At 44.2% G+C, this 27713-nt stretch overlaps 1 protein-coding gene across 1 annotated transcript in view; it reads right to left on the reverse strand.

Moving 5' to 3' along the window:
• The window catches only part of lrp2b (low density lipoprotein receptor-related protein 2b), a 68136-nt gene extending 41166 nt beyond the window's left edge, over nt 1-26970 (reverse strand). The window contains 33 exon segments of the mRNA XM_062526983.1: nt 9-152; nt 568-734; nt 1016-1144; nt 2210-2387; nt 2832-3060; nt 3321-3505; nt 4004-4212; nt 4612-4860; nt 5398-5775; nt 6021-6137; nt 6661-6783; nt 7589-7828; nt 11452-11730; nt 12112-12249; nt 13079-13209; nt 13595-13720; nt 14055-14247; nt 14536-14745; nt 15455-15595; nt 16084-16286; nt 16683-16892; nt 17316-17539; nt 17992-18161; nt 18417-18545; nt 19125-19241; nt 20025-20168; nt 20697-20813; nt 21255-21371; nt 21459-21569; nt 22388-22504; nt 24608-24730; nt 25156-25266; nt 26904-26970. Coding sequence (XP_062382967.1) covers nt 9-152; nt 568-734; nt 1016-1144; nt 2210-2387; nt 2832-3060; nt 3321-3505; nt 4004-4212; nt 4612-4860; nt 5398-5775; nt 6021-6137; nt 6661-6783; nt 7589-7828; nt 11452-11730; nt 12112-12249; nt 13079-13209; nt 13595-13720; nt 14055-14247; nt 14536-14745; nt 15455-15595; nt 16084-16286; nt 16683-16892; nt 17316-17539; nt 17992-18161; nt 18417-18545; nt 19125-19241; nt 20025-20168; nt 20697-20813; nt 21255-21371; nt 21459-21569; nt 22388-22504; nt 24608-24730; nt 25156-25266; nt 26904-26970 — 5526 coding nt within the window.
• Between the last annotated feature and the right edge of the window lie 743 nt (nt 26971-27713).

The following is a 27713-nucleotide window of genomic DNA, read 5'->3' on the forward strand; positions in this document are numbered from 1 at the left end:
ACACCCACCTCTATCGCCTTATTGGTGGGATTGGTGTAGTACATCATGCGGGTTATCCAATCAAAAGCCAGTCCAGAGGGAGAACCGATGATCGCAGCAGGTGCAAACTGGGTTCTGTTGGTTCCATCAGTCTTCACTCTGTATATCGTTCCCTGATTCATTCAACAATTACAACCGTTAGTATCAATCAATAGAACATGGTCTTTTCCCACCTGATCTTTACGGCCAACATACCATAGCAGTTTTTTTCATGGTAGGGGCTGTGGATAGGATTTTTAGCTTAAAAGCGTGTTATTATCTAGAACAGAAATAGTTACAGATTGAAAGGAAATCATGTAAAAAAAAATGCCTATGTTCCAATGTCTACTAAATTTTGTATGCTAACCAGCTAACTGGTCACCAGACCAGACTTTCATACTGTACTGCTGCTTCATCACTGGAGTGAAGCAACTGTGTATTGAATACCGTGAGTCCGTGAGAGAGTGCTGTCGTGGACTCAATGGTACATTCAAGACAAGCCCCTTTAACTGCCACACAAGTTATGAGTCTCCATGGAGGTATACTTACCGAGCCTTGCACCCAGTAGACAAACTGTTCCTTGTCATCAAAGTCGATGTCGACTCCTTTGGTGATGCCTGATATGGGGGCCATGGCATTGTTGGAGGTGTCGTTGGGGTTGAGAGGGATCCCCATGATAACAGTCTCTCTCATCACCATTAAGAACGGGGTGTCATCTGGAATCAAATTCAAGTCATGACTCAACATTCATTTGTTGTTACACGTCATTATATGTCAAGAAGATCGTGAAAATCTTGGGTGTCATTTCCTCTCTCTACACATATACTGTAGATATATAGTGTGTGTGTATGTGTGTGTATTTGTGTGTGTCTCTCTCTGTGTGTGTGTGTGTGTGTGTGTGTGTGAGAGCATATAATATACACCCAATATGCTGTATAAATAGAGCGAACTAGAGATCATTCCAGCTGTGTGATGTCTGGTGCTGATGATGCGGTACCTTTGGTGCAGGTGCGCTTGTCACTGTTGAGGTTCCAGCCGGACTGGCAGGCACAGGTGTAGTACCTGGGCCGTATCTGAGACAGCAAGCACAACTGGCTACACAGGTGCTCCGCGCAGGGGTTAATGGCTACAGGTAAACACACACACACACACACACACACACACACACACAGATGCATGCACACATACACACATAGAGAGAGAGAGAGAGAGAGAGAGAGAGAGAGAACATAGACATACACACACACACACACACACACACACACACACACACACACACACACACACACACACACACACACACACACACACACACACACACACACACACACACACACACACACACACACACACACACACACACACACACACACACACACACACAAAGTCTATTATTTATCTTTCCATGAGGGAGTGTCATGTATTTATTTGGGTATGAAAATTCACAGTAAAGGTGCTTCAACCAGCATCACTGACTCCCAGCCTACTATTCTGGCAAAAGACAGCTTTCTGCCAGTCACCATCACGAGTCAGCTCAGCTCACCTGTGATGCTAACTAGTTGAAGTTTAGCATGTGAGGCTATTCAATTCAAAATGGAAACACTTTTAATTTGAGTAAAAATGAGAGACTTTTCTGCACCAAGTATACAGTTTTTGACTACTTAGTGTGTGTGTGGTGTGTGAGAGCAAGAGTGAGCGATGACGTATGGGGGGTGTCGTGTGGGTGGTTGCTAGGTAATGAAAAAAAAACTCCTTCTTGTGCGTCACGACTGGTTAATAAAGCACTGTAGTTATGCCTGGCATCGAGAAGTATTTTGGAATGGACATTGCTTACCGTATTTGTAAAGTGTAAAGTAAAGTGAGGGACTTTTCTGGGCCAGTAAATACATACAAGAGGACAACACAAATCTCATGTACTAACTGGCCTGAGACTTAAAGAGGAACTATGCAGGATTGGCGATTTCATCTCTGGTTTCGGTTTCGTTTTTCGTTTTCGCTCGTTTTATGCTTGCATTTTCTCTGCAGAGCTTCCCCGACAGCTTTAGCGTGTATATTTATACACGTATAGACTATATTTAAATATATAGATTGCAAGCATGGTTCTTCGTCTCAGACTTCCAGATGTAAACAGGGAGCGATCGTCTCCTGCAGAAAGTTGCATAGGGTCTCTTTAATAAGCGACGGCCTTTACCGTGGGGCTGCTTGATGTGGTGGTCCATCACGACGCCCATGGGCTGGTAGACGCTGGTCATGACGGTGGTGACGTTGCCGCCGTGGAACTTGTTGGTCTTCAAGACACGGCTGGTGTAGCGCTCAGTCCAGTAGACGTAGTCCTCAAACACGGTCATGCCGTGCGGATGGTTGAGGTTCTGTGGGAGAGACGGGGAGAGAGAGAGAGAGAGAGAGAGAGAGAGAGAGAGCAAGAGAGAGAGAGAGAGAAGTCAGAGTGAGACATAGAATTGAGAGAAGAAAGGAAAGAGAGTGCATGGAAGAGAATGAAGGGAGAGGGGTGCGGATGGAGAGAAACGGTGGAGGAGGGAGTGAAAAGAAGGACCAAGGGAAGAAAATTAGGTGAACACGCAGAGGGAATGCTATGTTTGTCAGCACCTCATCCTACAAGCTTTTAATGGTAGTTTTAGTGCAGTTTCCTGCTACAGCCAAACAACTAAAATATAATGCTGTGGTTGTAAGGACCACAATTTCCGATGGATGCTTCACAAGTTACTGTAAGATGCACTTCTACTGCCCTCTTGCATGTAAAACTGTATCCGACACAAACACCCCTCGGTTTTACACAGATGTGCAGCACGTACCATGTCACTGGCAAACACCTGATGGCGATTGTTGCCGTTGTAGTCGCAGTAGTCGATGTACTTCAGATAGGCGTCAGCGAAGTAGAGGCGGCGAGTCGGGTAGTCCAGGGCCAGTCCGTTGGGCCAGTATACCTTGGTCGTGACGATGGCTTTCCTCCCAAAGCCGTCCATGTCAGCCCGCTCGATCCGTGGGTTCTGACCCCAGTCGGACCAGAACATCACGTTGGTGCTAGGAAATGCATAAATAAACAAATCAATACATAAACAGATGCACAAAAAAATGTAAGAAATAATAAATAAGTTTCAATATCTGAATGCATTTCTAGCAATTCAAAGACTTGAAGTAAGCAGTTAAATGACTTAAGCAAAGTAAGCAGTTAAATGACTTAAGCAAAGAGTTTCAAAGAGTTTTCTACTGATTGTTGAGGGCTGTAAAAATATCAGTCAAATTTTATTCAAATAAATAACGTGAATAAGTAGCAATCCTACTGGTTACGAGGATCAAGAGCAAGCCCGCGTGGACTGGTAATGTTTTTGCTGAACAGAATCTTCCGGAAGCGTCCATCAATGGTGGAAACCTCAATGGTCTGCATCACTGAGTCGACCCAGTAGAGGTTCCGGCCGGCCCAATCCACAGCCACGGTCTCCGGAACCATCAGTCCACTGCTGAAAACCTGGAGGAAAACACAGGTCCAAAAAGAAGTGTACAGTATTATACCTCAAAGGCCATGAAGCTGGCTATTGTTAGTAATTTCTGCAGCAGTCTATCATTATAACAGTCACCAAAGTGGTTAGCTACTGAAGCACCTTCTAGTAACTAATATTCACGAGAGAAACTATACAGACCGCCATAATCTCTTCTGTCCAGGAACTCACACAACCATTTATTCTGCGCATGCTCACAATACCATCCACCCTAGTGCCCGCAGGCACATGACATCACTGCGTAGGCTATTTAACATGGCTTTGCTACTTATGTTATAAAATATGCTTAACATATCCATTTAAAATATCAAATCAGTACAGTATATGATCTGAGCCCATGTTGGAGACCTTCCAGGTAAAGGGTCACTTTTCCCCACACTTGAGCGCAAGGAATTTCATTACTTATAAATGCTTTTTATGAGTACATGACAATAAACTTTGAACTTTGAACTTTGTCCAGCACCCACCTTCCTCTTGTCCGTTCCGTTCTGGAAGGAGCTCCAGATCATCTTCTGAGAGACGTCCGCCCAGAAGATCCTCTTGGTGACCCGATCGAAATCCACGGAGACGATGCTGGAGCCACTTACGATGGGCTGGATGACAGGCGGGCGGAAGTTGATGCGGTCAGCGATGATCTGACTACGTTTGGTGACCAGCAACACAGCCTCTATGGGGTCTAGATAAAGCATGAGAGAGGTGAGTTAGGGGTGATCAAGATTGCAATAACGGTATTGTGATATATTTTGATATGGAAGTCATTGATTACCAAACCAGGCACATTTGCTTGGTCGTGGTATTGAGAATAAAAAATGCAAACGAAAAGACCTTTGTCACAGCAACCATTTTGACATGAAATAGCAAGGCAAGCAAAACTTTTACTAAATACAATGAAGAAGTCTGTTCAATTTAAGTGTACGGAAATCAGAACCTTGATTAATTTGTTAATAAATGTACCTTAATTAATCAGTAACACCTGGGCTTGTCATATATTTCATGTCAAAAAATGTCATGCTGCTGTGAAAAAAAAATCCATGGACCTAAATTGGCTCCAAAAGGCGCCAAGACGGTCACTCACTCCTGACTTTGCAGGTGCGCATGTCGGGCTCCAGCAGGTAGCCTTCCTGGCAGTAGCAGCGGAAGGTTCCGCGCTCGTTGAAGCACTGCTGGCTGCAGAAGCCGAGGATCTGGCACTCGTCGATGTCCTCGCACGTCTTGGAGTCGTTGAGGAGCTGGTAGCCCGACGGGCAGGTGCACTGGGCGCCGAACGGGCCCTGGATGCAGCCGTCGCTGCAGCCCCCGTTAGCCAGCGCACAGTCATCACCGTCTGAGGGGGAGGGGGAGGGGGAGGGAGAGGGAGAGCATTAAAGGTGAATCAGGAAGATAAGAGAAACAAGACAGGAGTTATGGGGCAGACAGACAGACAGACAGACAGGGGGCACAAAACAAGCGAGAGTACAAGAGTGATGGAATGATACGAGATAAGGAAGGAAAATGGGGGGATGTGGAGAAGGGTGAGAGAGTGAAGGACAAAGAGAGGAGAAAAAAAACATGTGAGAGAGAAGAGAAGACTGGAACAGACAGGGGAAATGGACACACCATGCTAGGAGCAAGATCAAGACCAAACAGCACCACAAATCTCCCAAAAATGTCTAACAGGATGCTTTTCACACGGTTCCTGTTTGACCAGACCCAGACAAAAAAAAAAAAAAATATTCCTGCTTGAGCTTGACCTTCCTTTTCAGGCACAAGACCCAAAAACCCAAAGCATAAAAACATAAACATAAATAAAAGCATAAAAACCCAAAACGGACCTCAGAACACCATAGATACTGTAGCTCTTGGACAACAACGGCACACTCACTGCAGAGGGGCGACTCGTCGGCTCCGTTCGGGCAGTCGCGCTGGCCGTTGCACACTTTGCCCTCCGCGATGCACACCTGGTCGGTCGGGCACAGCCACTGGCCGGCGGGGCAGCTGAAGGGCGGCGTGGGGCAGGCCTGCTCGTCGCTCATGTCTCGGCAGTCGTTGTCGCCATCGCACACCCAGGACGACGATATGCAGTTGCCGTTGGCGCATTGGAAGAAGCCGGGCCGGCAGGTGCGGGGTGGGCAGCCGTGGTGTTCGTCCGAGCCGTCCTCGCAGTCAGCGTGCCCGTCGCACTCCCAGGTATCCGGGACGCAGAAGCCGTCCAATTGGCACTGGAACTCGTTGTCGTGACACAAACCAGGTCCTCTAGTGGCTGCCGTGAGCATAGCAGGGAAACGTTATATTTGTTCAATCCTTCCACAAATGTTAAGTTGGATTTTTCGTAAGAATAATCAGCATATTACTGGCAATTTATATGGACATACTACAGTATATTTCTGAACATGTTCTCTCTAATATTTCAGTCAGTGGTAGTGATGGTGGTGGTGGTAGTGCTGGTGTGTGTGTGTGTGTGTGTGTGTGTGTGTGTGTGTGTGTGTGCGGGTATGTCCTACTCACGGCAGCCCTGCTCATCTGAGTGGTCTCTGCAGTCATACACTCCATCGCAGCGGTAATTATCGCTGATGCACTGGTCCCCGCTGGCACAGGCAAACTCATATGAGGAGCAGACGAACTCTGGAACAACAACAGGTTGCATGCCATCCAATTAGCTTCCACTTCCTGTAGCATCATCATTAAGTGCAGCTGATGTTTAGATTAAGGCTAATTAAGGCTACATCCACACTATTCTGGAACATCCACTACAAGTCTGGTAAAAGGCATCTCTTCTCACATTAGACTAATGTCCCTTGCAAATGGTAGCATGATAAAAACAAAAATGGATCAAACTACAGTTAAACGAAACAAAGCACAATGCATTACACGGTCCAAATACAAAGATGATACACAATAACACTTTGAACTTCAAAAGGCGTGCTGTCACACACATAATGGTAAGCACTGCTTGCACACACACACGCACACACACACACACACACACACACACACACACACCCACACACACACACACACATAGACAGCGTGTACATTTTTTATAAGATGCATTGACACAGTTCATTTCTGACCCTTATGACCCATAAACGTCATCTCTAACCTTTGACCCTTTGGGTCAAACCAAGGTCAAACTGAGTCAACTCACCACAGTTCTTCTCGTCAGAGCCATCCATGCAGTCCTGGTCCCCATCACACACGTAGGAGTTGGAGATGCAGCGGTGGTCTGGACACAGGAAGAGGCCCGGACTACAGGTGGAGATGGTGCCATCTGAGAGGGGGGGGGGGGGGGGGGAGAGAGAGAAAATAAAGTGTTTAGGGAGGGCTGTCTGAACAAAATTAAATCAATTGACAAGGACGGGGAGAGAGAGAGAGGGAAGACAGAGGGAGGAGGGAGAGACTGACAGGCAGAGAGAGAGAGAGAGAGAGAGAGAGAAGGGACTGTTAAAGGTGAATCAGGAAGATAAGAGAAACAAGACAGGAGTTATGGGGCAGACAGACAGACAGACAGACAGACAGCACAAAACAAACAAGAGTACAAGAGTGATAGAATGATACAAGATAAGGAAGGAAGAGACAGAAAGAGAGAGAGGTGAAGGTGATGGAAAAAAGAGACAGAGTGTCAGGAAGACTGATAAAACTCCTCCCTTGGAGATAAGAACACACACACAATCCTCTTCATGGCTCTCTCAATGTCTACAGTCCCACCTCAGACACACACACACACACACACACACACGCACACACGCACACACACACACACACACACACAAATACACACACGCGCACACGCGCACACGCGCACGCGCGCACACATGCACACGCACACACGCGCACACGCACGCACACGCACAAGCACACGCACACGCACACGCACACGCACACGCACACACACACGCACACACACACACACACACACACACACACACACAAACACACACAGACACACAGACACACACACACACACACACACACACACACACACACACACACACACACACACACACAAACACACACAGACACACACACACACACACACACACACACACACCCGAACCCTATCCTTCATCACTCACTGCACTGGCGCTCGTCCGATCCGTCCCCGCAGTCGTTGTCCAGGTCGCACACCCAGCTCGTGGGGACGCACTTGCCGTTGGTGCAGGCGAACTGCTGGGCGCTGCAGGTGGTGGGCAGCCGCGTCGGGCAGTTGTCCTCGTCCGTGCCGTCACCACAGTCGTCCGTGCCGTCACAGCGCCACCTGCTGGGGATGCAGTGCTTGTTTCCACAGGTGAAGGCCCTGGGAGAGCAGGTCATGCCTGTGGAGCGAGGAAAGAGAGAGGGGGATAGAGGAGGAGAGAGGAAGAGAGAATGAGGGAGAGAGGACAAAGAGAGATAAATGGAGAGAATTTAGTTTTTAGGCTTCATACAATTACAAAATATTAATATAGCCGCAAGCGGCAATGGCGGGCCCGAGCACCTGCGGTGCGGAGACCTGTGACATTTCGGAATCTAACAAAGCAACATGAGGCGTGTTGGTGGGCATGTGCATGAGCAACACACATGGCCACCAAATTTGGTCAATTTTCTTGAATGTATGTGTCAACCACAACAGACAACGCGCTAGGTGGCGCTATAGAGTCCCTAAGCCACACCCTAGGCCAGAGCTGTTTTTCACTAGCGGCAGTAATAACACACAAGCTCATGAAATTTGATTCATTTTTGTGAATGTAAATGTCAACCCAAAACGGCTAACACGCTAGGTGGCGCTATAGAGTCCCTAAGCCACACCCTCAATAGCGATCGCAATAACACATGTGTCCACCAAATTTGGTTCATTTTCGTGAATGTATGTTTCAACCACAACAGACAACGCACTAGGTGGCGCTATAGAGTCCCTAAGCCACACCCTAGGCCAAAGCTCTGTCTCTGACTAGCGATAGCAATAACACATAAGTCCACCAAATTTGGTTCATTTTCATGAATGTTTGTGTCAACCACAACAGATAACGTACTACTAGGTGGCGCTATAGAGTCCCTAAGCCACACCCTAGGCCAGAGCTCTGTCTCTGACTAGCGATAGCAATAACACATAAGTCCACCAAATTTGGTTCATTTTCGTGAATGTTTGTGTCAACCACAACAGATAACGTGCTACTAGGTGGCGCTATAGAGTCCCTAAGCCACACCTTAGGCCAGAGCTCTGTCTCTGACTAGCGATAGCAAAAACACATAAATCCACCAAATTTGGTTCATTTTCGTGAATGTTTGTGTCAACCACAACAGATAACGTGCTACTAGGTGGCGCTATAGAGTCCCGAAGCCACACCTTAGGCCAGAGCTCTGTCTCTGACTAGCGATAGCAATAACACATAAGTCCACCAAATTTGGTTCATTTTCGTGAATGTTTGTGTCAACCACAACAGATAACGTGCTACTAGGTGGCGCTATAGAGTCCCGAAGCCACACCTTAGGCCAGAGCTCTGTCTCTGACTAGCGATAGCAATAACACATAAGTCCACCAAATTTGGTTCATTTTCGTGAATGTTTGTGTCAACCACAACAGATAACGTGCTACTAGGTGGCGCTATAGAGTCCCTAAGCCACACCTTAGGCCAGAGCTCTGTCTCTGACTAGCGATAGCAAAAACACATAAATCCACCAAATTTGGTTCATTTTCGTGAATGTTTGTGTCAACCACAACAGATAACGTGCTACTAGGTGGCGCTATAGAGTCCCGAAGCCACACCTTAGGCCAGAGCTCTGTCCCTGACTAGCAGAAGCAATTCCACATGTAGCTGCCAAATTACATCCAATTTATAACCTATTTTCTGCTTATAACACCAACTTCCTGTTTCGTAATAAGACGCCATAATTCAAACCTTCGCCATTTCGATATGCTTCGAAAATTCAAAAATCTGTTCGCAATTCCTCTCGGGCAAACCCTCAAGATCCTTTTACTGCTCATATGACATGATTTCGATAAACCGTCTAGGATAAGTGTTTCAAAATACATGATGTGCAAAAATCATAATCATAATCATAACTCAAATTTGTTTAAGATTCACTATGTAGTGTAAATGTAAAAGTTGTTTAGATTTATACAACACATCTGCCTACCAAATTTGGTTCATTTTCATGCATGCACATGTCAACCACAACAGACAGCGCGATAGGTGGTGCTATAGACCCCCTGAGCCACACCCTAGGCCAGGGCTCTGTCTCTCAGTATCAAATGCAATTCTACATATGCCTGCCAAATTACAAGAGTTTTGGAGCATGCCAAGTCGGTGAAACGGCCAAACGGGCTAAGACGAAGAGAGAATAATAATATTGTGTGTGTGTGTGTGTGAGTGTGTGAGTGAGTGAGTGAGTGAGTGAGTGAGTGACCAGGAGTCCCTAAGCCACACGCTAGGCCAGGGCTCTGTCTCAGACTAGAGGTGGCAACACACAAGGCAAAGACAAATTTTTATGAGGATTAGAACTTGGGTCTTACTCAGTCAGTCCCCAATTCAATCACAAAAATGACTTAACCTGAATAAAATCTTTATACACATGATCTTTTTTTTACCTTTTACTTTGCATCACACTGTCATTCTTGACTCTGTGTGTGTGTGTGTGTGTGTGTGTGTGTGTGTGTGTGTGTCTGTGTCTGTGTCTGTGTCTCTGAGTGGAGAGCGGGGGAGGAGAGAGAGACATCCAGCTGGGAGAGAGGGGAAAGTGTGAATAACTGTGGGGGGAAGGAAAGGAACAAGGAGGGGGAGAGTGGGTGAGCCACAGTGAGGGAGCGGCTAGGTAGTTCTGTGTGTAACACGCGCGGGCAGCAAGGAGCGGATAGGAGAGACCATAGTCATATGAAAACCTAAATAACTCACTTTCTGTTAATGTGGTTTACGTCGAAATTGCAGCATAGGTTGATATGATTATCATTATTCATCAACTCGCTTCAAAATATTTTAGCTAAAACTGTGTCCACCACAATCATTAATGCGCTTTTAAAAATCACAAACAACACCAAATTCAAAACTTTGTATATGACTGTCACTACAAACACACTAACTAATACTCCATCAAATTTCATCCAAATTAGTCACTGTTTTCTGCCTATAACACCAACTTTTTCTTCCTTTTATAAGACACCTAGGTTCAAACCTTCGCCATTTCGATATACTTTTGAAATTCAAAAATCTGTTCGCAATTTCTCTTGGGCAACCCCTCAAGATCATTTTACTGCTAAAATGACATGATTTCGACAAACCGTCTAGGAGAAGTGTTTCAAAATACAAGATGTGCAAAAATCAGAAAATCTCACATAATTCAAATTCTTTTAATATTTACTATATAGTTTCAATGTAAAAGTTGTTCGGATTAATACAACACACATGCCCACCAAATTTGGTTCATTTTCGTGCATGTGTGTGTCAAACACAACAGACAGCGCGGTAGGTGGCGCTATAGACCCCCTGAGCCACGCCCTAGGCCAGGGCTCTGTCTCTGAGTATCAAATGCAATTCTACATATGCCTGCCAATTTACAAGAGTTTTGGAGCATGCCAAGTTGGTGAAACGGCCAAACGGGCTAAGAGGAAGAGAGAATAATAATAATAATAATAATAATAATCTGAGCAAAAACAATAGGGCCTTGCACCTACGGTGCAGCCACTTTCAGTGGCCGCACCTCGGTGCTCGGGCCCTAAAAAGTATTTCAGACAGAATGAACATAATGGATGTGGCATCTGACATCTTGAACAGCAGGAGACATCTGACGTGGTCAAATCATGGCTATCAAAGACACAACATATACACAACACACACACAAGTAAACACACACACACACACACATGCACACTGTCACACACATACAAGTAAACACACACACACACACACACAAGTTAACACAAACACACACACACACACACACACACACACACACAAACACACACCAGGATCGGTGCAGTTGGCCTCGTCCGTGTGGTCCATGCAGTCCTTGATGCCGTCGCAGCGGAACGAGAGGGAGACGCAGCGTCCGCCGTCGCAGGGGAAGGCGTAGTCGCCGCAGCTGACGTCGGGCGGCGCCACCGAGTCGTCCTCGACGCAGTCGCGCTGGTTGGCCTGCAGCTTCATGCCGTAGGGGCAGCCGCACACGCGACTGGACGCCGGCGTGGGGAAGCAGAAGTGGCTGCAGCGGCCGTTGGGGAGCATGTTGCAGCGGCTGTTGAACACTGGCACGCGCACGCACACACACATATGAACACACACACATACATGAACACACACACACACACACGCACACACACACACGCACACATGAACCCACACAAACACAAACATATACATCAGCTCAACGTAAAAGTATGCAGTGCAGTTCAAATGCAAAACATATACAGATATACAGTATACAGTATATTCATTTAAAGAAAGCATATGAAGACATGGATTAATCAGTCTCAATCAACAACATAAAATGGATCGAATCCATCTCAATCAATCAATCAATCAATCAATATATTGCTCAATCAACCTAAATCAATGAAAAAATTGATTGATGAATCTCCATCAGTCAATAAATTCATTGATTGACCCCACCCCATCCCTGCACTCACGGGTCTGGATGTCAGCAGAGTAGGCCTTCACGTTCATGACTCCCATGATCCCCTTGCGGAGGACGACATTGTCCCCTCCATCTCTCTTCCGCATCCGGAACACAGACTTAGTTCTCCAGTCGGACACAAACAGGTGGTCTGAAAAGACAGGAGTGAGGGAGAAGGAGAGACAGAGGTTGAAGAGGGAGGAAGGGAAACATCGAAAGAGTGTGAGAGATAAAAAAGACTCCAATAACTCCAATAAAATAAAATGTGTCAGTCAGTAAAAGTAATCGCTATGTAACTCACTACTACCATCAGGGTCCTGTACTACATGGACCCATTTCCTATTAGGACTCTGGTTCAAATCCGTCCTGAGATAATTTCCCAAAAGCACTTTGTGGATGCTCTCTATCTCTCTTCCACTTATTTCCTGCCATCAAATTTCTCTTCCACTCATTTCCTTCACTGTCAAATAAAGTCTAAAAAGCCCAAAAATGGGCTCAAAGTACATCTTGGGGGCGATGTGGCACAACTGACTACAGCATCCGCACCAGGGACCTGGGTTCCAGTCCGACCCGGGTCATTTCCCGATCCAACCTTATCGCTCTCTCCCGCTTGCTTCCTGTCACTCTTCACTGTCCTGTATCAATAACGGCAATTAGCCCTTTTCACGTGATGTCATACAATCAAGCACCTTGATTATCAATGCAGACTGCATGGTGCTTGATTAATACATTCATGGGTTTCATCAGGTCCCTTTCCACAGGTGTATACAATCAAGCACCTTGATTATCAATGCAGACTGCATGGTGCTTGATTGTATACACCTGTGGAAAGGGACCTGATAAAACCCATGAATACTTCTTCTTCTTCTTCTGTAGTATTTGGCGGCTGGACATGCCGGAGGATACCCAGCAACGCTTCGTCTGACATCACGTGAAAAGGGCTAATTAAGACAAAACACACTTTAAGAAGTGCCTCTCACCTGAGTGTATGGTAAGGGAGAAGGGCTGTGTGATCTGGCCGATGTTGGAGAAGGCCTGGCGGTCCTGGCCGTCCGTACCCACAAACTCGATGCGGTCCAGCAGAGCGTCCACCCAGTAGAGTCTGTCCATCCTGAAACACAGCAGTCGCAGCCACAGAGGGTTCAGAGTGGGGTCACACACTCACACTCACGTCACACTGGAGCTCAACTCACTCACTGTGCTGATGGGATAATAAGATGAGTGCAGTCTACCTGAGACGCTTGGTCAGTTCATTGTAAAGTGACATTGTAATGTGTGTCTTTATTGTCGTCATCGCGTCATCAATCATCATCATAACAATGACCATCACCACTATTACGTATAACAGAATCCATAAAATCGACCCATCCATGTCCACAGGGACCCCGGTGGTTCGAGACCCACTTTCCATCTCTCTTGCACTTATTTCCTGTTCTGTCAAATAAAGACAAAAAACAGTCCATAAATATAACATCAAAAGGATTAAAAGCCCGTACATGTAGTCGATGGCGAGCCCATTGGGCCAGCCCAGGGTGGTGTTGATGAGGGGGATGGCGTTGCTGCCGTCTGTGTAGGCTCGGGTGATCACCGCAGGACGGTACCAGTCGGACCAGAACAGCAGTCTGCATGGAGAACAGACACACAGACACAAAATGGCAGCGTGCACCTCCGTATCATACCACCGAGTAATGTTTGAAAATGAAGAGCTCTTTTTTCAAAACGCTTTATTAACCATTTTAATGAATTTTCATAAATCATTTTTCTTATTATTATTTTGTTTTCCAAGTAATTTGATTTATCTTTACTCAATCCAAACAACACAACAGTACTTTTATTGATATTACCGGAAATACACAATTAAATAACATGAATCCAAAAAATTGATTTATAGCATTTTGGAAAAGAGCTCTTCAAATATATTGTATGTCTGTTGTTGCCTATTCTTCTCTCTATTACCCTGCGCTGGGGTGAACCGCAATGCCACGGGGGTTCTTCAGTTGCTCCACGATTTCCCGCCTGGAGCCGTCCGTCACTTTGTAGGCCGAGATGGACCGGTATGTGCTGGACGTCCAGAACAGAACCTTCGAGGTCCAGTCATAGGCCATGGACTCTATCGTCCCCACGCGGAACCCAGTTAGAATCTCCTCGTCTGTGTTGAGAAATAACAATAGATAGATAGATAGATAGAGAGATTGAATGAAATTGAATTGAATTATATGAGCTACATGAGTACTGGACCACATATGGACTACATAAATACATACTGTACATAATAAAAACAACATACATACAGTACATACATATCATAAAACATCCACTACACATATTTGGCATCAATCTAACAAATTGAATGTCAATCCCAATCTACTGCTACCATCATTTAATCAACAGCTAACTGTAACTGTACTGCACGTCTCCTTCATCTAGACAAACGTACGTGTTCCATTGACGGCGCCCTTGTAGATGAGGCCCCTGCTGCGGTCGTTGTAGAACACGGCCTCCTCGCTGCCGTCGTACTCCACGCCCGAGGCGCTGAAGGTGACCCCCAGACCGGTCAGGGGAAGCGTGACGTCCTCCTGCATGGACACGTTCAGGGGGATCCCCCGCACCGCGTACGACGTCGCCACCAGCAGGAAGTCACGCACCTCTGTGAAAATAATGTTCTTGTTTTATTAAAAAATATATTTTCTTTCTTTTTTATTAATCGTAAACCTGCAAGTCACCAGCACCCAACGACCCAACTTAATTGGCTGTGCAAGGGGATTTTGGATTTTTTGAGTTGTTCTTATTTTATTTTATTTATTTATTTTTCAAAGTAAACTGAAGCAGACGGAAATAAACTAGGGGTCCTCATTTAAATGGCAGTGATTTTGCCAGGTTATTATATTGGTTTTCGTCAGACTTTAGACTTTGCACCTTGCCCATATAATTTACAATAGAGCTCCAGGTGAGGTTCAAACAGAACAGAAAGAGGCTGACATGAGGAGGAGGCCACTCCAAAAGTGTGGTTATTGAACAAAAGTTCCTCTTAAAATCTATTAAAGTTAAGCAGGTATTATCCTCACCTGACTCTCATGTGACTCCCTTTAAAGTGAGTTAAAGACAGAACTGAACTCATTCAAATAAAGTACAAACAATTTTGTTTATGACATATTGTAGAGTGCCTCCCTCTTCACTAAACAGACTAAATGTGAGTGAAATAGGAAAGCAAAAAAAGGGTTAGCAGAGGCACTCCGAGATTTTTTTTAAATATAAAAAGCCTTTAATGGTTCATGGCAAGTAGTTTAAAAGCACATGGGCCTACGCGTTGCGGCCATATTGGCCTTCATCAGAGTGAAATAGGTTTTGTCTCTCACTGAAACAGGTGCGGAGGTCAGGCTGGAGGTCGTAACCCAGGCGACACTTGCAGCGGTAGCCCAGTCCATCGTTGTCGGTGCGGTGGCTCAGCACACAGATGTGCTGGCAGCCGCCATTGTGCCGGCCACATGGGTTCTGCACTGTAGTGGAAAGCAGGAAGTGGGTGAGGATCCATAACGTACTGTGTGTTTATCATTCACTTTTATCCTCTATCTTTAATTGAACATATTATGCTACAGTATCAAGATTGCGGATGTTGGTTAGGATCTTTGTCAATTGAGCCTATGAACAACCGAATGTGTGGAATTCACAACCATATTAAATGCAGTGAACGTAAGAGACATGTTTCAGAGCACAGCTTTTGCACAATGAGATAATGAGATAATCTGAGATAATGAGACACAAGCAGCAGCATCCACATTAATTGGGTTTGATTCCAATTCCATTTCATTAATTTCCTAACTCAACTCCAGTCCCTCTTTCCCACGCATGACCTGTCAATCTCCACAGTACTATCACAACTAAAGGCACAAATCCCACCTCCAAAACTAAAATGAAATAGTGTCATTAAGATTATTCAGATTTATTCAGATTTATTCATTTTTTTTTCTTTTTGTCAGTCTCTTACCCACAGGTTGCAGGGAAGAGTGAGAGACCACAATGTGCCCAGGTCTGTCTGCGGTTCGGAACAGGAGTGTAGGCTCGCTGCCGTTGAAGCGGTTGGTGCGGATGACACCCATCTTAGTCCAGTCGGTGAAGAAGGTGTGGTTCTCAAAGACAGTCAGGCCAAATGGCTGAGGGACCTGATAGCCCCCATTCAACACAATTCTCCTTCGGAGAGATGGGTGATATAGTTATTACTTATTATCATTACTAATGATTATAATATTAATAAGACTACAAATTTGTGACAGATATTGAATGACCAATAGTAGCAGACTACATGCTCTTCGTAGACTGGATAAAGTGCATCATAGTGTATCAAGCAAAGACATGTGCTGAGGTTTGTTGTAGTTTGTGTTCATGAGAAGATATATTAATTTGTACAGCAGTAAATCAATCAGTAACTACTACGTCCTTAATGAAAATGTACAAACAACTGAGATTAGAAAAAACATTACATCCATGGTCATATCTTATCTTGAGAAATAATTTCACAACACATACTCACACATACTCACACATACTCCTCACATACTAACACATACTCATTTTCTCTCTACCTACCTGTCCAGACCGCTGTAGGTAACAGTCTGTACCATGTTGAAATGCTTGTCTGCCCAGTACACTCTTTTGGTGACCAGGTCCAGGCTAACACCGCTTGGATTGCCGACCCTGGTCTTCACCAGCTCAAAGCGATTGCTGCCGTCCATGAAGGCACGCTCCAGTTTCACGTCGTTGTCACCGTAGCCCATGGTGTCTGTGAAGAACATGTACCTGGACAGGGGACAGAGGGAAGCTCACGTTAGTAATGTTGTGTTGTGTGTTTAAGAGCAGAGAGGGAGAAGGTTTGCACATTGTAGAGGCTCCAAAAAATATACTTTGTTTAGCTAAAAAAAAAAACAGACAGCGTCAAAAAACAGACAGCGTTATACTGTAAACAGATAGCATCAAAAAAACAGGCAATGTCAAAAACAGACAGCGTTATAAAACAGACAGCTTCAAAAAAACAGGCAGCGTCAAAAACAGACAGCGTCAAAAACAGACAGCGTCAAAAAAAAACAGGTAATGTCATAAACAGACAGCGTCAAAGACAGACAACGTCAAAAAAACAGGCAACGTTTCGTTCGCACAGGATCTTCGCCAGGCCCTCCGTCGTCGGTCAGACCCGTTACGCACTTATTAACCCGCTGCACTCACCCGACCGTGGGGTCCAGGGCCAGGCCATGTGGGTTCTCCAGGTTTTCGGCCACCAGGGTGACGCGGTCGCTGCCGTCGAAGTTGCACACGTCGATGCGCTCCACCCGCGCCTCCAGCACGTACAGCTTGAAGTTGATCCAGTCCACGGCCAGGTTCTGGACACTGTGCACGGCTTCGGTCAGCACCTCCTGCTGATCAGTCCCATCAAAATTTATGGAGAAGACCTGAGGACAGGGAAGAGGCATAACGTTAATGAAATATCAGCAAACAAAGGAAAGTTCTCCGCGCTTCTGCAGTTATGCGACAGTTATGGTGCAACCAGGCCAGGACAGAGGCGCATGAAAGAAGAGGAATGCCAGTGCAACACAGATGTCTTCTTTAAGATTTATTTCAAAGGTGCAAAACATGACTAACGTTTCGACTTTACAAACGTCTTCATCAGAGTTAATGAAATATGTTTGTGTGTGTGTGTGTGTGTGTGTGTGTGTGTGTGTGTGTGTGTGTGTGTCACATTCTAAGTCAAGCTCAGTAAAGCAATCACTGACTGGGTAACAAAATGTAGACCTTATACACTGTTTCACCCCTAAACTATAGTGGCCCATTTGTACAAGTCTATAAATAAGTACTATGTAATATAATAACCATAAAATAATACATGTGTAATAATGATGCTAACCTTCTGAACATTTGTGTCAGACCAAAAGGCCCGGTGACTGTTCCAGTGATAGGCTACACCAACAGCATAACCTTTGCCCGGTGATTGGACCAGAGTTCTGAGGTACCGCCCATGAATATCCGCCATCCTGACATCACGGCCGTCGGTGAAGATCAGCTGAGGAAGTCCCTCTACACAGAGAAGAGAAATCTAGATGGAATAATTCTTATGGACACTGAGAGGAAACCATTCATTAAAAATACAAAAACTAAAAAAAGTAAAAAAACAAACAAAGGTTTCCTTTACTTGTGCTTAGTAATCACATAACTCCAACAGTTTACTAATAACTCCACTTAGAGATAAAAATGGCATGCAAAGCCTTTCCAGACATTTTCTATTGTAAATTAAGCTGTATTGGGTGACTTATTTGTGGGTGTGGCGAATACCTGACACATTGGCCTTGCACATGTGACCTTGTTCCAGGAAGTACCCATCAGCACAGCTGCAGCGGTGTGACCCTGGACGGTCCTCGCAGAAGTGGTCACAGATTCCCCAGATGTTGCAGTCATTATAATCTGGAGTGAGACGAAATACGGCATTATTATCACAAAGTTGTGATATGCTGCACAAACTAAAGTGTCTTGAAGATTTGACATAACCTGGCTAATCTAACCAACTCGCAGAACATCAGTGGAAACCATTTTAGCACCAGTAGTGTCAATTTCATTGCTCTCAGTAGACATTAAAGGACCTACTGTACAGTATGTGGAATTATGCAGGATGGATTATAGGTAGGATTTTGTCATAACTGATGGTTGTGAATGTGTGCCCATTCATAATGTATTTTTTTTAATGTCCTGTAATGTCTGTATTGTGGCTATGTCAACCTTTACCCTTTATCCGAAACTAATTTCTCCCTTGGGGCAAGGCAAGGCAAGGCAATTTATTTATGTAGCGCATTTCATACTCCAGGTAGACACAATGTGCTTGAGAGACCTTATAAAGTCGCCTTGACTTTGATCTTGAGGACTGTCATAACATTCCTCAACCATCGAATATACCCATGCTTGACATCGAATAGGCTACAGAATGCTTTGGTCAACTAACCGACTTGAATGACCGAAAATAGAAAACGTTCTCTCTCCTGCACTCACCCACACACGAACGACTGTCATTGGCCACCATGTAGCCATCGGGGCAGTAGCAGGCCCCTCCCTGCGGGGTGGCATGGCAACGGTACTCACAACTGAGAGCAGAGCACTGCTGAAGACCTGTGAAAGAGAAAAGTTCATCAGAGAGAAACTACCCACGGCACAGCATTTTCATCTAAGAAATGCTATTGGTGCTACTGAAAAAAAGGCCATTTAATCTTTGAGGATATACTGTATATGAATACTTGTTCTGCGCTGAAGGAAAATTTAACACACACACATTTGATATCCTGGATTATGTTTTCTGTCACACATTCAGTGAATCAGTAATAGTAGTTGGGATAAGAAACTTCTTTGTAGGCACATTACTGTCGACCAGAGTCACATCCTGTATGGGGAAATTACTCAGAAACAACACAGGCAAAAATCCCGGCCACTGCGACAAGGTTTACTGGCAGCAAAACGTGACAGAAAACAATAAAAGCACAAAGTGTATACTTGCTACTGTATCATAAAATGTGACTCAGTTTTACAGTGAAGGTCACAGTGGAATTGCACTCAATCACATTTCTATAAAAGACTGCAATGAGCTATGCAGCGTTCCCTGTACTCAGCATCTTATGTTAAAGTTGACTCCCCTCAGTCAACTTCAAATTCAGTTGCGTGGATCTTCAGCTATGTATTTATATTAATTTGAGTGTAAATGAATTTATAGTTCTTGAGATATGACTTAACCGTGTGTTGAAATTTACTGTGGGGGGGGGGGCATTCATTCTGACCTCTGCACTAGTTAAGGCAGATGTTGTGATATGAGAACCGTTTGAATGTAGAAGCCATACAGTAGGTTCAAATTTTGATGCGTAGGTCTGGTCTTTTGTTGGGGTATTAGGAGGAGGAACTCACCGCAGGTTAGCTGGGCTGTGCTGTTGGTTTCGTCTGTGCCGCCGGGGCAGTCAGGGTGGCCGTCGCACACTTTGCTGATGGCCACGCAGGTCGGCGAGTCCGGGCACGGCCACTCCCCGGGGTAACAGTCTCTCACATGACCATCTGGCAGTCAGAATTCACACACACAATTCAGAAAACACCCACACGAACAACACAAAGTCAGCTCTCACAAGTTTTCATGACACTGAATTTCTAAAAAAGCTCCTGTAAAAAAAGTTAACAAGGGCAAAGTTCAAGCGCCAGTTATGTCCGACCGAGCTCATTGCTGAGGTTGGCATGAAATAGCACATTTTGGGCTGTGCTGTTAACACAGTGAAGCCTGAACTTCTAAACAAACAGCGCGGGTCAATGCACCTTATGGTGTCCACAAAGTTAGTGTGCAATTGAAGAAACAATGTTCACCATCAGATGCAGACGTGGCAAACGTCAAAATGTTAGTCCACTATGTTTGCACCTTAACAAATATCTAAAACTTCACATCTGAGTTGCTCCGGTAAACATTGTTTCTTCACTACAGTTTGTCCTTTCCCATTGACGCACACCAGATAGTGATTCTCAGGATCGCGGAGGACTTTTTGTTGTTTGTTTTTTGTTTTTTGTGTGCAATTGCGTTGTGAAAGAGCTGCTCACCACATCCCTTCTCATCGCTGTAGTCTCCGCAGTCATTGAAGGCGTCGCACACCCAGTCCTGCGGGATGCATCGGCCACTGGTGCATGTGAATTGCGTCCCACTGCAGCTCTGGTACGCTGTGTTGCCATGAATATACAACATTTCATTTTTGTCCAATGCATGTCTAAACTCTTTGTATATTCACTTTATAGATCAAGTGATTTTATCTACAGTACCCACCAAAACCAGCTTCATCTCAGTAGCAATTTATAACATGATCTTTTGACGTCTGTTGTCTAAAGACCCCTAAATGTTCCTCTCATATACTGTAAAATAGCCATTTTTACGTTTATTGCATGTCCAAACCCACTCTCCCTGTCTAAAATGTTTATCTATTCACTTTAAAGATCAATGATGTTGAGAAATTATCCACTCACTGCAACTTTCTTCTTCGCTGTTGAAATTAATGTTGTCTAAAGACCCCTAAATGTTGCTGTTAAGCTTGATGTCCTCTCTGTCTATAAAGCTTGATGATTCACTTTTATAGATCAAGTGACGGTGAGAAATTAGCTACTCACTACAATCCTCTTCATCGCTATGGTCACCACAGTCGTCCCAGTGGTCACACACGAATGACATGGGGATGCAGTAGCCATTGGCACACTGGTACTGATGGAGTGGACAGTGCTCCGTTGCTGCGGAAGACAATGGTATTGTTAAGTCGGCCGATTCAGCAGACATCGTGCATATTCTCACCCTTGACATCTGAATTGATAACCTACTGCAGTTGGACTCGTCCGATCCATCTCTGCAGTCCAATAGTCCGTTGCAGTGTTGTGAGTTGTTGTAACAGGCACCGTTGGCGCACGTTTTTTCCGAACAGCTCGGGTAGTCTGTGTACAATCAAAGAACAGAGAGTGTTGCTGCTTTCATTTTAACATTTGTATTTACCTCTGTAACATGGCATTAAGGTATAGCCTTGCTGAATGTAAAAATGCTGGTCACTCTATGTGACTTAAAAAGTGAAAGGCATCCTTGTTGGTGGCACAGGCCTAAGATGTACGACAGAATGTTTTGGTGAGTTCAAAGTCAAACGATCTCATTCATGGTCTCGTTAAAATAAAAGCACAACCACTACAATAAGGATATGACGATTGTAACGAACTTTATGGCTTAATGATGCAAATCTGCACAACAGGCATCACATAAAGCAAGGAAAAATGACATACCGTTACTTTAATAAGAACAAGATTGGAACAATTGTTTCAGACAGACCAAATCACTTTACAACTCAGACTGACATGACCATTGTGTCTGTGTAAATATGTGTGTGTGTGTGTGTGTGTGTGTGTGTGTGTGTGTGTGTGTGTGTGTGTGTGTCACCCACACTGCACGAAAACATCATGTAATAAGAAACATGTAACATGTGAAAACTGGATTTCCCTAAGGGAACTGTTATTTAATCAAGTGTTTTCATGCAGAAATAACACATTGATGTGTTTAGGTAAGGACAACACAGTTTGTGTTGTTTCCAACACATTGCTTTTGTTATTTGCTACACAATATGAGTTGAAAATAACACAACTTGTGTTGCTTTTAACACATCTCTGTGTCCAGATAGGGACAACACAGTGTGTTGTTTCCAACACATTTGTTATAAGAGTGATATACTGTAGACTAAATGGAGAGATGAATTGAAATAGCAGCTTACTGCAGTTGGTCTCGTCGGAGTTGTCCACGCAGTCTTTCACATGGTCACACCGGTACTGCTGTGGGACGCACTGGCCCTCCTGACACCTATATTGGTGTGGACCACATGTCTGGCCGTCTGTCGGTTAGAGAGTGAAAATAAACCCACATCACTGTCTGGACTTCCTGACTCATCTACTGTAGCTGAGTTAGATGAAACAGCAAGAAGCATTTATGTGTGTGTGTTTGTATGTGTAAGTGTGCATAATGTGTGTGTGTGTGTGTGCGTGTGTGCGTGTGTGCGTGTGTGTGTGTGTGTGTGTGTGAGTATGCGTGCGTGCGTTCGTGCGTGCGTGTGTGTGTGTGTGTGCTCAATCCATCCAACTGTCAAAGTGCAAAAAAATCTACTTCTTTACTCTTTACTTCATCATGCATTCTTTAAAGGTTCGCTGTGATTGCACAGGAATCGACCTCCACTTTGTTTGGTTCCAGTTTTTGGAGCCTGGGCTACATACAGAGACCTTTGTTTGTTTGTTTGTTTGTTTGTTTGTTTGTTTGTCTTTACAGTACAGTGCTCACAGAAGGAGCAGCTGATTGTATTTTTTATGGGTTTGAAAACATGTACAATCGCTGACTGCACCTTTAAGTCACAATAATGTTTTTGCATTTTATCAGTTGGTGGCAGATTCCCTTATCTTATCATATACTGTGTGTGTGTGATTGTACTGTATGTGTGTGTGTGTGTGTGTGTGTGTGTGTGTGTGAGTGCATGTAAGACTGCATGTGTGTGTGTGTCTGTGTGTGTGTGTGTGTGTGTGTGTGACTGTGTGTGTGTGTGTGTGTGTGTGTGTGTGTGCGTCAGGGATGGAAATTAGCCACCCGCCACCCGCCAAATGCGTGTAGTTTTGCGCTCTGGCGGGTGAAATATGTCAACACACCCGCCACTGTGGCGGGTAAGCAACTACTTCTACTTCAAGTTGTTTATTTCATCAGAATATTAGCAGTCGCCACAGACATAAGAACACACGCCTTGTATCAATACCCTCAACATCGATAGATAGCATGGACATGGACATGACGATCACAACAAATATTCGGGGACGGAGCGCCTTATAAGGTTGGCTCTCATCATTGCGTCAGTAGCCATAAAAGCCTAGCCAACTCCTCCAGTTAGCTAGAAAGCCTACAACCACTGACTGTATTTACGGGGGTACCGGTTGATACGTTTAGGTAGGAAATACATTGGATATATTTAACAGACATAACTCCGAGTCATGGTAGCTACCTAAATTAAGCACCCAGCCAATTAAACATGACCAAGGAAAAAGTGAACGGGACAACTCACAATGCCATACCAAGGTGACCTACCTACAGTATATCATAGAAGTTAACATTGCAAGACACTTCTATGACGCCAGAAATATTTTCCTTACCTTCTTAGTTTTTTGAACATTCATATTGAACATCCTTGAACTATGCGTGACTAAAACCGAATGAAACCTAATTATGTTCACGTACTTCTTAAAGTGACAGGCACTCAATTAGACCTACAGTACACACCACCCATGTAATATCATTAAAGACAAGTGTAATCAATATGAAGTATTCAAATTACTGAATATTTTTAGTTATTATGCAGATCCTAAAATGGTATAAATTGTTAACAAAATATATAAAGTGTATGAATTCAAATATGAAATAGCAACAAGACAAGGCATTTTCTGTGTGTGTGGAGGGTTGAGCAGAGACTAGGATTGCCACTGCTCTGAATGATCTGTATCCCGCTTAAGGCAATAATGGTTTTGCCCATATTTGTGTAATGTAATAGACACAGCGTGTGTAGGCCTATCAGTGCTTTCTTAACATATTAAACACAATACCGCGATAATACCGAACACCGTGATAATTTTGGTCACTATAACCGTGGGGTTACATTTTCATACCGTTACATCTTGACAGTATAATGTATGGAACAGTTGAATATATTGGCTGGTAAAAATGTTGAGTGGCTGGTAGATTTTAAAATCTACCTGCCACTGTGGCAGGTGGACAAAAAAGTTAATTTCCATCCCTGGTGTGCGTGCGTGCCTGCGTGCGTGCATGTGTGCGTGCATGTGTGCGTGCATGTATGTGTGTGAGTGCATGTAAGACTACATGTGTGTGTGTGTGTGTGTGTGCGTGCGTGCGTGCGTGCGTGCGTGCGTGCGTGCGTGCGTGCATGCGCTCAATCCATCCAACTCACTGCAGGCCCTCTGTTCATCTGAGCCGTCTGTGCAGTCGTTCTCTCCGTCACACACAAACGCCAGCGAAATGCATTCACCTCCCGTCACACACCGGAACTGCTGAGAACTGCACGAGGCTGCCGCTGAAAACAAACACACACACACACACACACTGTGAGGGTTGACTGCAGGATTAACCATCAAACCTTTTGTCCAACAGACTGGCACATCCACAAGACTGACGGACATTCTGTACATCATAAGGGCTTCATTTTACATCAGTTCACTTGTGCTGCAAAGATGAATGATGCTTCAAAGAACCAGTAGCTTCAATCACCCATTCCCTAAAGAGCAAACTACAGTATATGTTCCATCACTGCACTTCACAAAACCCACAACTGAGTCACTGATGTCCAGATCATAGACCTCTGAAGTTTGCCTACAAAAAAGCTACCATCTTTGTGTGTGTGTGTGTGTGTGTGTGTGTGTGTGTGTGTGTGTGTGTGTGTGTGTGAGCGGAAAGCAGTGTCAGGGATCTAGCAGTGATGAGTGAAGCTCTGCGACTCACGACAGTTGAGCTCATCCGAGTCGTCGGTGCAGTCCTTGGTTCCATCGCACCTCCAGTCCAGGTCTATGCACTGACCATTAGTGCACTGAAACTGGGTGCTGTCACACTGGCCTGTAGTAACAGACAGAATCAATCAGTCAGTCAGTCAGGGCTGTGAAGACTCTTGCCTCAGGAAAATATCAGATTAGCAAAGAAACAGGTTTCACATGGTTCACAAAGGAAGGTCATAGACTAGAGGTGTTAGACATCCCTGTGTAAAGTAATATGTTTGAATGTACTGTACATACTGTACTGTAGCTGTATACAACTTGAATTTCCCCTTGGGGATCAATAAAGTATCTATCTATCTATCTATCTATCAAACATGAAGGTCAGATTTCAAAAAAACATGTTGGTGAGACATCAGACAGTCCTTTAAATAAGGCTTTTGGATGAAACAGCACTTCAGTCTATATACTGTATGAGTTGTTCACTTCACTTCACCACCAACACATTTCATCGATCCTTACCCTCTTGGGTTAGGAGTACTAAGTCCGTCAGATGTGACTTGCTACAGCTTGAAATCCAATCTGGCTCAAACATGTTACCTTTATTAGATATATTTTACAGATGACTATTACGCAGGGAGAAATATCCATGATGAATCAGTAACCATGTTTATGGGGGCTTTTAGCCACTGTATGGCTTCCAGTGGCAGGTATTTGAACCCTTTCTCATGTGATTTTGCCTATTAAAGGCCTTTTTATCTTTTTACATATATGATCGATCTCATGACTAGTTTCAGGCATGTATGACCTGTAGGCTTTTGTAAGCACAGAAGAGGGGAGGAAATGTTTATCCTAACATGACGTGAACTGTGAGACTACAGTATTATCTTAATTTGGCCACTTGCAGTACATTTTAGCTAAGTGGTACAACTTAGTCAGATTTCAGAAAATTAAAGTAATGTCATGCCAGTTTGAGTGTGTAATCTATGACTGAAGGCTAAGATGTACTCTGGTGATGAAGTATCTAAACCAATACCCGTCACTGTAGAAGACAGTGTGCTAAATTTAATAGTTAACCTCATAAAAATGCTTGCATCCTTCAAAAGTCACATAATGACTATAAAACAGTATAAATTACCTAACAGTTAGGCAGTCATTATATTCATAAAAAGGCATAATTTGTCCAGCAAATTATGGAGAGATTGCACATTTCTTTTTAGAATCTTAAGATTTTAGGCAAGTGGCCCCAGCCGTGGCGCGACTGGCTGGGGCACCTGCACCGCACGCCGGCGACCTTTGATTCCCGCCCCGTGGTCCTTTCCGGATCCCACCCCTACTCTCTCTCCTGCTCGTTTCCTGTCATACTCTCTACTGTCCTGTCCAATTAAAGGCATAAAAAGCCCCAAAAAAATAATCTTTTAAAAAAAAAAAGATTTTAGGCAAGTAACAGGTTCTTATGTTTATACATGCAGGGTTCCTGCAGAATTCAAAATGTAATGCAAGGAAGCGCAGCAGATTTCAGAGACACAAAGGTTCAGATACGACAATGTATTGTAAACTGTAAATACTATACATCACACATTAGTTACTTATTGGTAGGTTTTTAGTGCTACTGTTTTAATGCTTAAATCATCATTTTAAGTTCTAAATCACTTAGGACTAAATCATCAGGCAATCAACTTAAACCATAACCATAACCATAACCACAGTCCATTCATAGCATGAGTTCCACTAGAACATGGCACATCTTGCAATACATACCTTTAGTAAGTAGAGGATTCTGACACAGGATGAAAATAACGACAATAAGTAGCCTCGCAAGGCCCATCTTGGGATCCACCGTCTTCCAAATCAGTGATATTCAATGATAATAATGTGCTATAGAAGCAACATCCGCCTAGCGAGGGATGCAATGGCCTGATACACTCAGGCTGTGACCGTGTTTGAGCCCTATGATCTCCGTGTCTGATGGAGAGTGTCTGATCGTTTCCTTTGGGGATAGAGTTATATGACCCAAAGCAGTTAGAGCAGTTAGACCTAACAGAGGCGAAGAGTAACCTCCAGTATCTAGGCCTAATGTTTTATGGTTTTCTCTTTAACATGACCTTCATCTAAGATTAACTTTTTACTGTCATAAACATCAGCAGGATCCTCTTCACAGTGATTTTTTAGTGGGAGCCCAAGCGATTCATCTTCTGTCAAGTCATTATGAGTAGTGTGTTGTATAATGTTGTATGTAGAATTTAAGGCCTACTCAAACCTACCCCAGGGTCTCCAGTGTGGTTCATAGCTGAAATTGACTCATGTTGTAAAGTTGACGCAGTTGGTGCTTTTTAATAAAGTGTGTTGTTAATAAGCATCATTATAGAACATTAATAAAATCCTTACAAGTAGGCCTAGTTTACAAGTCACTCATTTTTATAGACTACTTTAAGTAGGCCTAGGCCTTTTTTTTTATTTTATTTTTTTATGATAAAGGGCTAACAAACCATTTAGTAATACTTGTAAATGCTATTACTAAGCATTTACAATATGTCTGATTTGACTTAAGTAATTTACCAATGTTAGGCT

Source organism: Sardina pilchardus, chromosome 22 (genome assembly GCF_963854185.1).
Source record: "Sardina pilchardus chromosome 22, fSarPil1.1, whole genome shotgun sequence".
Taxonomy (NCBI): domain Eukaryota; kingdom Metazoa; phylum Chordata; class Actinopteri; order Clupeiformes; family Clupeidae; genus Sardina; species Sardina pilchardus.